This window comes from Eptatretus burgeri, chromosome 2 (assembly GCF_056783735.1).
Source record: "Eptatretus burgeri isolate ZD-2024b chromosome 2, Ebu_testis_v1, whole genome shotgun sequence".
Classification (NCBI taxonomy): domain Eukaryota; kingdom Metazoa; phylum Chordata; class Myxini; order Myxiniformes; family Myxinidae; genus Eptatretus; species Eptatretus burgeri.
Genome location: NC_140962.1, coordinates 11739320 through 11752464, shown reverse-complemented (window position 1 = coordinate 11752464; position 13145 = coordinate 11739320). Strand labels below are relative to the sequence as shown.

The following is a 13145-nucleotide window of genomic DNA, read 5'->3' as shown; positions in this document are numbered from 1 at the left end:
AGCCATCACCACACAATCTCCAGAACTTCAGATGGCCTTGCACACGCACGAGGTCTTTGCGGAAAGTACGTGAGCACAGCGAGTAGAGCAATGGATTTGCCAAGGCATTGAATGGATACAGGAACACCAAGAGGATCTTTGACTGTGATACAGTGATGATAGTTTTGTGAGTTGCTGCTAACAGTGCAACGATTGAGATTGGTACAATGCACACAAAGTCTGTGAAGATGAGAAGAGCCATGCGCTTGGCGATGCGAGTATCCTGGAGGCCTGATGTGAAGTTGGGGTTCCGCACAATCACGTAGATATGAATGTATGAACAGCATATAATGAGGAAGGCAACATCGTTGACAATGAGCAGAAAGATGATGTAACACAATGCTGACCAATCCTCGATGTCCATCGGTAAGCAGATGCTCACCTGTACACAAGGAAAGATTCAAAAAGATCGAAACAATCCACCTCTATTGATTTTGAAGATTATATGAACATTTTCAAGAGAATAATGTTTGATCATAATGATTATCTTTCACCACCATAGAGTCTGTCCATGCAAACTGTGTCCATGCTTTAATGTTACATAAGACTAAAAGTGATAAATCAAAAAAGAGTGAGTTGTGTGTGTGTGCGTGCATGCATGCGTGCGTGCGTGCGTGCGTGTGTTTGTGTGTGTCACTGTGTCAGTGTGAAGCCTTTTCTTTGATTCCCATACAATTCCATACTCCTGGGCTAATCTCCACCAGATTTTGCATACGTGTTGGGGGTACCTATGTTCGGGGGAAGGGCACATCACCTCCCCCCCCTTCCCCCCCAAAAACTCCCTCTTCCACCCACAAGTGTAGCTATGGACACCAAAATGGCTCCTAGATATGCAAATGTTTTTGTTGGTTTCATTGAGAAACAAATGTTCAACCAGTTTGATTGACCGACCCCAGAATTTGCTGGACAGCTGCATCGGTGCCGTATCTTGTGGCAGAGAGGATCTTGAAGGGTTTATTGAAGATCTTGAAGACTGTCAGTTACTTCCACCCTGCTCAAGATTTGGAGATTTTGGGTACGTCTCTCACTTTTCTCGACATTAATGTTTCAGTTAAGGAGAATGGATTTACCACTGCCCATTAAAAACCTACGGGTTCATGCAGGTACCTTCTATATTAATTCTCCCACATCCAAAGGTAAACTCCATATTCCCAGTTCCTAAAGCTACATTGGCTGTGCAGCGTCGATTCCGGCTTCAAATCAAAATCAAACTAGAAAGCATCTCAAAATGCAAAGCCCGTCCACATCCGCTTTGTACTCAAACTAAACTTGACGAAAACGTCAGTTTAAAAAAAAAAAAATTGTAGATTTTATTAATTAGTGTTCTCCATATTGTCATAATAAAGGTTTGTTGAAGATTTGATGACAAAAACTCAATTGGTTAAAATGTTACGGCCTGGACATACACACTGAATCTCAATGATAAACAAGCATTTCGATTTATGGCTGGTCTACCACTTCACCGATGCCGTCATCCTTACAATCCATTATTTCCTATTGGGAGTGGAATGAGATGTGCCAAGTTTCAATTTTTTTTTTATGATCAGCAGTTTCAGAGATAAAATGTTTTAATTTTTTGCGTTTAATCCAAGATGGCTGCCATACCACATGACCGACGACGTCACAATTATCATTAAAATATTCTCCATGGGGATCGCTCCGAGCCTGAAAAGACACTTCTTTGTATAGCGGTTGACACGCTGGTGAAATTCGAGCTATCGTTCGTGACGATCTATGCTTTAACAGAAACCAGTACATTAACTACACTAATATTTATGACTGAACAGCATATATGATTATTAAATTGATGAAATACCACCTGAAAAGCACAAGTCTACATTATTTGAGGTTGTCACAAAGAAGTAGAATTAATATATGACCAGGTGGAGAAATTTCTAATTACAAAATAAAAACCAGAAGGGCACTCGGTAGAGCGCATACCTCTGCCACGATCCATGAGAACATACAGGCCCAATACAATTTTGAGATACTAGTGCGGGCCCGTAGGTGCAGCTTCGTTCCTTCGCTCTCGTAAATGACGACTGGATTGGGGCATTGTTTCAATTAGATCGGACCAACCGTATCATAAATGGCCATAACTTGGGAAACACCTGGGAAACATACTCAGGTCCCCAGCGTCAATTGTGACATCATATCAAACGAAGAAGAAGAAGAATTCTGACGCCCCCTCTCCCTCGCCTCCCTCTCTCGCCCCCCTCTCTCCTCCCCTCCCTCCCCCCTAGTCTCGCCCCTCCTCTCTCCACAAGTCTTGAGTCCACTCCACAAGTCCACTTGTCACAAGTCGTCCACACCTTTTTAGAGAAAACATGCAATACATAGTTTTTGGCCCCCATCTCTAAATGGTGAAGAATCACCTGAAAAATTCTCGAATGTGGATCCGGATTCAGATATTCACCAAAACCGAATCAATTAGTCCTTGTCACACACCCAACCTGTCCACCAAGTTTCATCCGAATCTATCTTCAACTTTTTGAGACATCATGCAACATCATTTTTAGCCCAATCTCTCAATGGTGAAGAATCAGTTAAAAATTAAATAATCATTGTATCCAGATCTGGATTTGGAGCTTCACCAAAATTGAATCAATTCTTCCGAGTGGCACTCCCAACCTGTCCACCAAGCTTTGCGTGAATCCATCCATAACATTTTGAGATATTGTGCTCTATATCGTTTTTGGCCCCGTCTCTCAAAGGTGAAAATCACTTTAAAAATTCTCAACTCGAGATCCGGATTCTGATCTTCACCAAAATTTGGCGTTTCCGTCCTTGGCCGGTCCTTGGCCGGACACACAAATTTTTTTGAAAAACATTTGCTTGAAAACTGTGGCCAAAAATCGTGTGACAACCAGACAAACAAACAAACAGACAGACAAACAGACATACGTGAGAGACCAATAAACTTGGCAAAAAAAATTTTTGCCAAGTACCAAACAAACAAAAAGACAGGGATGAAAACATAACCTCCTTCCACCTTCAGTGGTGGAGGTAATTACGGCTGACTTAAATATAAAAGTAGGTTAGAAAAAAACAGAAAACAAAGAAGCTGTTAGAAATGTTGTTATCGGCAAAAGACATGAAAGAGGAAGCAGATTAGTGCAATCTGCTCATCATTGTAATATCAGCAGGGTAGACAGAGTTGACTATTGCTTCTCCGTGAAACCATGCTCCTTCTCACCACCAATCATAACTAAACCTGATTTGTTTGAAGATACACCATTCGGCAGTGGGAGGCACTGTATTAAAATTGCCAAAATTACCGCAGAACTCAAAATTTCTTAATGTAGCATTTTCACAATAATCCACAAACCCTTGGAGCATATCCAAAGTGTCAGCAAGATGAGTTCCTTGAAATCTCAGTGTTCTTGATCAACAGCAACAGCTGGCATCATGTCATAGGCTTCTCAAGATGTTAAATGCAAATCCAACTGAGTCGATATCTTTTCTGGTAAATGGTGATGAAACATGGCTTCACCACTGGGATTGTGAAATGACATTGGATCCAGGCAATGGAAGAACAAGGGATCACCACCACGTAAGAAGTTTCATACACAAACCTCAGCCAACCATATCAAGGTCTCGGTGCTCTTGAAATGAATGACAAGAAAATCTTCCTGATTGACTGTATGCCTGACCAAATTATAATTATCGGGGAATATTACACCCAGACTCATGCAAAAAATTGTGGCAGGCCATCGAAGACAAATGTCGAGTGGTGCTGATAAAAGGGGTGCTCCTTCTTCACTACAACATGCCTGTGAACATGGCCCATAATGCACATACCACAAGTTGTGACGTCTCGGTTGCTTCAGTCAGTTACTCTTTATTGGCAAATTGGAGGCCACCCAGGTGGGACTTCAAATGTCGTAACATATCATTGTTACTAGGGAGCCTGGTGTTGGCGCAGTTGTTAGGGTAGCGGCTTGGGATCCAAAAGGTCCTGAGTTCAAGCCCCGTTGGGCCACTGAATTAATACACCAGGGGGTTGACTCAGCCTATCATCCTTCCGAGGTCGGCGAAGTGAGTACCAGTGTACTGGGCCGGTGTATGCCCCGGTTAAAAATAGGTGTACCATATCCCTGTGTCGTAAGAGGCGACCAGGGTTGCGTCAGGAAGGGCATCCGGCGTAAAACCTATGCCAAATCACTATGCGGATCACACGGATGATCCGCTGTGGCGACCCCTAACGGGAGCAGCCGAAAGAAGAAGAAGAAGAAGAAGAAGAAGAAGAAGAAGAAGAAGAAGAAGAAGAAGATCATTGTTACTAGGGGGTTGTGCCTGGGCTCTACATGGGGTGATCCAGATGCTGAAAACAACAAATTAAAACAAAAAAGTGAATTTTGTGAGTGAGTGGAAAAAAAAGCAAAAAAAAATTAAAATAATAAAGAAAGAAAATGAAAAATCATCGAATTTTTCATTTTCTTGATATTTTTTGGACGTTAAACTGGGCACCCCATCTGCTGGGATTAGTCGGTGGTGGATGTTAAAGATCCCACGGCGTCCTTTGTGAAGAGCAAGTGAGCTCTCGCCGGTACAACAAAATTCCAAATTTCTGACCTGGCTTTCTGTGTCGGAGTGGTGACCCATCCAGGATTGTAACCCGAGTCTACTATGGCAGAACTGGCGCTCTGTGTCGACTGTAGAGCATGGTACATGATGATATCTTCTTGTCCTGTCCTTCTTCTTGCTTCTTCATTTGAAATTTCTTTTTTTCTGGCCAGAAAAACCTTTAAAATTCTCCATCAGCACCTCTGGTGAAACCCTTGAAGTTTACTCTATCTTTTTCATCGTCTTCCAGCACTCTACACCGTATAGTCCAAGAGCATTAGGTCAAAATAGGCCCTAACCTGGACATTTTTGGTAACAAGCTGATTTTTTCAGGATAGGTCCAGGAATGTGTGTGAAATAACATACTAAAAGTCCTCATGAATCCTCCTTGAGCGTTTTCCGCAATCCAAGATGGCGTCCAAAATGGCCGCCTCTTCTGTTTTTCTCATAACTTTGCAAGCAGGTTTCCCCAAAACACACTTTAAATGTCTACATATATGTTTTGAAGTATGAGGAACTCATTAGAATACATCTTAAGAGATGCTGAAGCACGCAAGCTGTACATCCTAAAACACTATGGAGCTCAATCAACGGTGGTGTTTGATGGATATGGAAGCGCAACTTCGACAAAGGTAGCTGAGCAGAAACGAAGAGCTCAGAAGTGTACCTCTAGTGACATCATATTTGAAGATGATATGCCAACCACCACAACCCAAGCAGCTTTCTTAGCCAACGGCAACAATAAGGCGAGACTTATACAAATTCTACGTGACAAAATGCTCATGGCTGGAGTATGTGTCAAGCAGGCAGAAGCAGACACCGACACCCTGATTGTCTCCACAGCACTAGCACTGGCAGAGTCAGAACATGTGCCAGTTGCTGTCGTTGGTATGGACACAGACTTACTGGTAATGCTAGTTGCTCGGGCAACCTCTTCCACAGATGTGTACATGCTATGCCGCAGTAATCCTGTCACGGTCTTCAACATTCATGAGATTCAGCATGCCATAGGGGACACAAGAAATCACTTGATGTTTCTTCATGCTGTGACGGGATGTGACACGGTCTCTGCGATCTATCGTCAGGGCAAGCGTAAAGCTTTCAACATGGTGCACAAGAAGCGGGACTACGACTTGCTGGATACCTTCACAAACAGTGGAAGCACCCATGACGAGGTGGAAAAAGCTGGGGAAGGCTTCATTCTTCAGCTTTATGGAGCCAGCAGTTTTGAATCTCTTGATGACTACCGTCACATCGCATACAAACGGGCAATCGGTCGCAGTTCCCTGAGTTCATCCTTTCAGCTAGAAAGTCTACCTCCAACTAGTGCTGCAGCAAAGCAACATTCATATCGCGCCTATCTTACCGTCCAGGAATGGATGGGTAACTCCTTATCTCCAACAGAATGGGGCTGGCGATTTCAGGACGGGACTCTTACCCCGGTAGAAACAGACATTGCTGTTGCACCCGACACTTTGCTGAACATGGTGGTATGTGGGTGTAAACCAGATGGTTGCAGAAGCATGACATGTAGCTGCAAGAAACTTGGGCTCTTTTGTACCTCAATGTGCAGTAAATGCAGTGGTCTCAATTGCAACAATACAGCACCAACTCTTATAGATGCCGACGATGATATTACCCCAACTTCAGAGGACATCAACATTGAAGATACAGCATCCGACGATGAAGACAATGACTGATGCAACTAGGTGTGTGCATGCGTAAGGTAAAGATTCATCTGAAACTTTTGAGGTTTGAATCTCTAGCATGATCTTGTTTTATAAGTATATGATTCATTTCATTGAGTCGCAAAACATATATTAAGACATTTAAAGTGCGTGTTGAAGTACCTTGGTGTAAAACCAGAAACGGCAGCAATTTCAGACGCCATTTTGGATTTCTGAAAGAGCTTAAGCGGTTTTATTCGTTTTTGTGTGTTTCAAAATCTTCCGATATATATTGTATTGAGTTCCTTATACTTCAAAACATATGTGTAGACATTTAAAATGTGTTATAGGTAAACCTACTTGCAAAGTTATGAGAAAAACAGGAAATGGCGGCCATTTTGGACGCCATTTTGGATTGCGGAAAACGCTCAAGGAGGATTCATGAGGACTTTTAGTATGTTATTTCACACACATTCCTGGACCTTTCCTGAAAAAATCAGCTTGTTACCAAAAATGTCCAGGTTAAACCCTAATGCTCTTGGACTAGTACAAAAGAACTGAATTTATGTTGGAATTATATATTTCATTCAGTTGGTAACTAGATGTTATTGCTTTGACCATACTTTGTTGAGAGCAGTTAATTATTATTAATTATTTTTTTACTTTGTTGATACTGGTCACGATATCTTTGTTACGTTTCACGTATGTGCCATTTTGGTAGTCGTAGTGTAATGTTCCATCCATCCATCCATCAGAACCATACTCTGTGCAGAGCGTTGGTGCTGCCTAAGCAGTCTCTTGGCTATTGGGCACAATCCTGGACAGGTCGCCGCTCAGACACAGGATATCAGCATACTGGCACTCATTTTGCTGACCTCAGAAGGATGACAGGCAGAGTCAACCCCACCTGGTATTAATTCAACAGCTGAGTGGGATTTGAACTCGGAATCCTAGGATTCCAAGCCCACCACCCTAACAAGTCAGCCAACACCAGGCATCATGTCATGTTGTGTGTTATTTTTTTTTATTTCAAAGAAATTAGAATTTGGGTGACTCTAAGGAATACATCAGAGACAGAGTTAGCATGGACAGAACCCTCAGTCTGAAAAGTTTCCAAATGTTATTTATGTCGAGGATTACAAGATTGCATTGCAAAGGCAGTTGTTAAATCTAACATCTCACCTTCTTGTAGCTGCTGATCCCGAGCAAGGGCAGGATGCCAAGTCCCAGTGCCAAGCACCACAAACTGGCCATGAGATAGGCCACGTGCCTCAAGCGCAACTTGCGATCAGGACGCATCGCCTGAACGATAGCCTGTCTGCGCTCCAGCGTTATGACAGTTAGTGTGAATATGGACAGTTCAGTGGAAAAGATGCTCAAGAATCCAGAGAAGCCACATCCGGTGTTGCTCTGCCATTCTATGGCAAACTTATGGAATTGGCCGCGGGTCTTTAAGTCGACTGTTGCGATGAACAACAAATATATGCCCATGCACATATCAGCGAATGCCAAGTGACAAATAAGGAAGCGAGGTACAGTTAATTTATGACCCGAAAACACAAGCCCCATGAGAACAGTGAAATTACTTGCCACTGCAAGTACTGCCACGATCCAGATGGCGAGCCGGAGGGCCGGGTATCCCACGATGTCCTCACATGGGTTGAAGGCGTTGGGGACCGGTACACACTGCACGTGCGTAGCTTTCCCTTGGCACCGTGCCTTGCACAAAATTTCAACACATTTTAACATTAGCAATGCAATCATAATATAAGGGAAAAGCAAAACAATTATACAACTCCTGTATTCAAATTCGATATACGATGCAAAATTTTATACCACGTGCATACCTAACAACTGTTGATGTCGAAGTTACTTATCCAAACCATATTTCATGCCCTACTGTGTACAATTTGTTTATGGCAGATGGAAGGGTGCCAGAGCCCCATCTCAGGGTTGGACTTTGTTGAGCTAGTTGAGGTAGGAATTTGTAATTTGTTCAGGGTGCCGGTGATAACACTTCTCCTTTGTAGAAAGACAACATGGATCTTTAACGTTCACCAACTAATGCTAGCAGACGTCTCCAGGTTAACATCCCATCCGATGGACGGCATACTTTTTGATGCCACACCCTGTTGATGGAGCAGCAATCGGACAGTTTATAGTCAGTCTGATAATCAAACCAAGGCTGAGCTCAAAGACATGAAGTATGTTGCGCTCCCTGTGCACAATCCTGCCAGAATGAAACCTCCATAATAGGGAATAAACCTGGGAATTAAGAGTGAAAATTAAATTTTATCGAATCAAGAAAATGAATTTTTTTTTAAATTCAGGTACAACAGAGATGCCACCTCTTTGGAAATGAAATGCAGATGACACATGTTAATAAAGGGCAGATTCTGCCACACTGCCATTTAATCAATAAACCCCCTTAATTGGGCAAATCGGTGTCCCAGAAAGCTTAAAATTAACAAACAACACCGATGGGTTCACATTTGCTTTAGTAATTAATAACTTTTGCTAAACATGTTGCGTCAAATCAACAAACAGCACTGATTGATCTGTGTTTCAGCGATTGCAGTGAGTAATCTAATATAAGGCATCCGTTATAATGGTATATATATATATATATATTTTGTATACCTTGTTGAGGCTCGTATGAGAGCTAACACACAACGCACAACAAGAGGGGCATGAGACAAGAGGGGCAGGAGTGGGAAGGACAAAACAGTGGGGAACAGAGACATTAGGAGATCTGTGGAAGGGAGAGGGATGGGGTGGGGAACATGGGGTATACAAGATGGACATTACAGGAACTTTCAGGAAGGAAAGCAGGGAATTTGAAGGAGGTGGGCTTGGGTGGATTAACGTGGGTAGAAAAGATCGAGGATTTGGATGGAAGACGATAAGAGATGGTGGTGACCGGCTGTTTTGAAGGTCTGGAGGGAAGAATGGGAGTTTATTCCAAAGGCGGGGAAAAAGAGGAATAAAAGCGTGAAGGTGAGCAGTGATTCGTGATTTTGGTAGCCTTGCCAAAAAAAAGCCTCGACCTGAAAAGGGTCAAAAGTCTGAAAAAAGGGTCAAAATAAAAAATTGACCCCAAAAGCCTTGTAAAGCACTGCCAGTACCGACTTCAATGTAAGACTCTGTTACATGATTACCGGTACTTGTTAACGGGTATATGAAATGACTTCAAGGGGAACCCAAACGCAAAGTTTTATTTTTCTGAAAACTAATGAGAATCATTAATCACGGTCTAATTTGAAAGGATAAAAAAAAAATTTGAACTTTTTTGCAAATCACAAAGTGTCAAAAAAAAGCCCGAGAGTAGCTAGACTATCAATTTTTGATTTTGCAAGTGACGTCACACCCTGAAGCCATGTTATCTGAACAGGAGCTTTACTGTACATTGATAGACAATGAATGTTGAGCTCAGATTCAGGAACTGATTCCACCATCATGAGTAACACTGATTGTTCTCAAAATGTTGAAACTGATCAGTAGGATTTTGAAGAAACTACTGGAGACAAAATTAGTGATGGAAACGCTTTGGGAGGAATTGTGGAACAGATTCGATTCGAGCCTTGTGTGAACGATTCAGAGGAAGAAGGCGGAAGTGGTCGTGAAGATGTAAACGCTGGTCACATGATCACTTCAGCTCAGTCGGGTTTGAGTTTCCATTCAGTTGACAGTTTATAAGGGATGTTTCATGTTCTGTGAAGCTACCGCCACACGCATGCGGTGTGCGCCTCCCTGGCAATAAATGTGGAGCTTCGACTTGTGTGGTGTGTGGCCTTTCACCCCGTAATCCTTCGGATACACCACAATTGGCGACGAGTTTAGTGCTTTGCCAAGTTGGCATTGCTCACTATGGCGTCTGTAGGGATTCTGGTGGAGTACCAGCCGGATGAGGACTGGGAAGACTTTGCTGATCATCACCGGGCCGTTATGCTCACAGTGTGTGGCAAAACAACATATGCCCTGATGAAGGATCTGGTTACTCCGGATAAACCGAAGGACAAAACCTTCGATGAACTGATAGAGATTGTGGCCAGACACTACAAGCCGAAACCCGGGAAACTCGTGTCCCGGTACAAGTTCTACACTCATGGGAGGAAGGAAGGTCAGTCGGTGTCTGAGTTTGTTGCTGACCTTCACAGATTGGCTGAAGATTGTGAATTCGGTGCCACGTTGGATGAGATGTTGAGAGATGTTTTCGTTATTGGCATCAATAAGGAAACGATCCTCCGGAAATTGTTGGCTGTTACCGATCTCGATCTGACTGAAACTGTGTCAATCGCAACTGCCCGAATGACTACGGATGAGGGGCTGCGTGTTATCAGCGGCAGAGAGCGAGACTCCCAGCCGAGTTCATGCAATGATGTGAACAAACTGAGCTCATCATCATCATCATCATCAGCTGTGAAGCCCAGCTATCTTCAATTTCACAGATCTGCTCAACACATCACCTCATTCCGTAATGCGAGCTCGTCTGTGCCAAAGCAGAGCAGTGGGTCGTCGGGTTCTCCAACAGGTAAACCGCGTTGGCGTTGTGGGGGCAGGCACTTACCCCACTTGTGTCGTTTCAAACACTGCCCCTGTCATAACTGCGGGAAACTTGGCCATCTATGCAAGATGTGTCGCCAGACATCCCAACACGGTACGAATCACCACATGATCGGTTTGGCCACGCCAGTGACCGGTGGTGAAGCAATACCTCCTGCTTCAAAGGAGCATGGTTTACTCAATATGTCGGATAAAAGCAAACCCATTGTGGTGGGTGTCAGGGTAAATGGCATTGCCGTGGAGATGGAGCTGGACACCGGGTCCAGCCAGTCAATCATGAGTTCCGAAACTTTCAATAGGCTGTTTCAATAACCGAAACTGACCCCTGCCAGAGGAAGGGGAGCATATACTCACACCATATTTCGCTCCCAAAGGGAGCGTGTATTACTTGTACAAAGAAATGGGAGATAAAGGTTATGACCATGAGTTGAAGCAGGAGCATGCAAGCTAAAACAATACTCTCCTCAGAAAATGAGATTCGATATCTGAATAACAATTGAAAAAAAAAAAATCAATAATTCTTCAAGGAAAAATTTCAAAATATTTATGTTCCGTACGAACAAGTATCCAAAAAACACTGACAACTTGTTCATTAACACATACCTTGAATGCAGTGTAGAGCACATCCTGAAAGTCTCTTTCACTTTCAGTTAGGTTGCCCTTAGTGACTTGATCAACATTCTTACTCGTGACATCAGAGACGTTGCAGAGACCATCATACTCTCTAAAACACACAAGGCTAAGGCATCAAAAAGTAGTCTCATTAAAAATGACAATTATTAAAATCAAGTTCTGAAAGTTTTCAAACATAAACTCCCATTCCAAATGCAATTACAATGACCCCAGAATTACAGATGAGATTCACATCGACAAAGCCTTGGATGTGTAAATCAATCATCTTGTAGCAAGGTGATGATCTATTTTTCATGTACGGAAACTTTTGAAAAAGACATTCACCTTCACCAGATATTGGAGGCAGCCACTACTTCACACATGTTCATAGGCTCAAATCAATAGTGCTGCCTCCGTTACGAATTAGTTAGTATTCTTTTTAGCATACGTAACACTGAGTTCTTTAGTCTGGACTATATTTCTGAACCGAGTTTAATCTGTTCGAACGGTGTCACAGGCAGGGCGTTACATCATTGACAAAGTGTGCCCTCCCTCGGATGGACGTTAAACTGGGCGTCCTGTCGACTCGCATTCGTTGGTGGACGTCAAACATCCCATGGTGTTTTCTTAAGAAGAGCAGGCGAGTTCTCGGTAGTACCTAAGCCAAGTTATACCAATTCCTGCCCAAATCAATTCCAGTTAAATATCAAGTCTGGCCAGCTGGTTTGCGAAAGACTTGTGGCAAACCTCATCACAAGAAGGTGGGATCAGTAGAGGCCGTTAAAGAAGTCCTTTGTTTCATGGTGGTTTCAAGATGTTGTGAGAAAAACATCCCTGGTAAACATTCCTCTTCCTTGTGATTTGTAAAAACTTGAATTTTGCACACTTACTTGATTTGACCTTCAAAATAAATAATAATACTTTAAGATACATATCTTACTTGATCATTCAGTCGAAAGAATAAGAGATGGAAGTAAGAGCAAGTTTGATTTTTAAACAAGAGTGACTGCACTGTGGTTACAACCTGCGACACACACAAAAAAAAAAAAATTTCGCCTCCTCTGTCCACTCAACTCCTTCATCCTCGCTCATGTCCCACATGTCTATGTGGTGAAAGCTGAGTCTGATCATGTAAAAATCATTACCCCATGACTCAGATTACATTCTCTCATCCGTCTCATTAATCTTGTGCAGTGTCTGTCCTGTGTTCCCCAGTGAATGAATAAGATTCAAAGTGATTCCATATAGTCTGGTGGACATGTTCAAAAACCTTGTACTTCTCGATGTACTACCACAAATTTCTCGATGCTTGGAAGGATCTCGACAAGATTGTCTGCTCTTGGGGTTTGAGCAATGGTGCGCAGAGCAGGAGTTACATCACTGAAAGCATTCCATGCAGACCAAGCTGTGTGTTTGCCTTTTCCAGTGAAACAAGATGTTGTGCCGCACCCAGTCAGGTCATGAAAAGCAGGCAATGCATTGCTTTTATCCTCACCCAGTTTTTGTGCGATACCTGAAGGTATACGGAAATCATGTCAGCATCAGAGGGTGAATTGTTGCTTTCATCATCAGGATACCTGAAATATTTCCGTGTCAAATGCCAGCCATACACCATCACAAACCAGTTTGCTGGTAAAATAAATAAATAAATAAATAAATAAAAAACAGCAAGCACTGCGTTGTCTGTGTCAACAGTTC

At 42.8% G+C, this 13145-nt stretch overlaps 1 protein-coding gene across 4 annotated transcripts in view; it reads right to left on the bottom strand.

Annotated features, from left to right (window-relative positions):
• The window catches only part of LOC147031430 (lutropin-choriogonadotropic hormone receptor-like), a 141278-nt gene that overhangs the window by 443 nt on the left and 127690 nt on the right, over positions 1-13145 (bottom strand). For all 4 annotated transcript variants that reach the window (XM_085862987.1, XM_085862976.1, XM_085862970.1 and 1 more), the window contains 3 exons: positions 11439-11559; positions 7455-7991; positions 1-421 (listed from right to left, as the gene is read on the bottom strand). The exon at positions 1-421 is cut by the window's left edge. In XM_085862987.1, coding sequence (XP_085719113.1) covers positions 1-421; positions 7455-7991; positions 11439-11559 — 1079 coding nt within the window. The remainder of the gene's footprint in view (positions 422-7454; positions 7992-11438; positions 11560-13145) is intronic.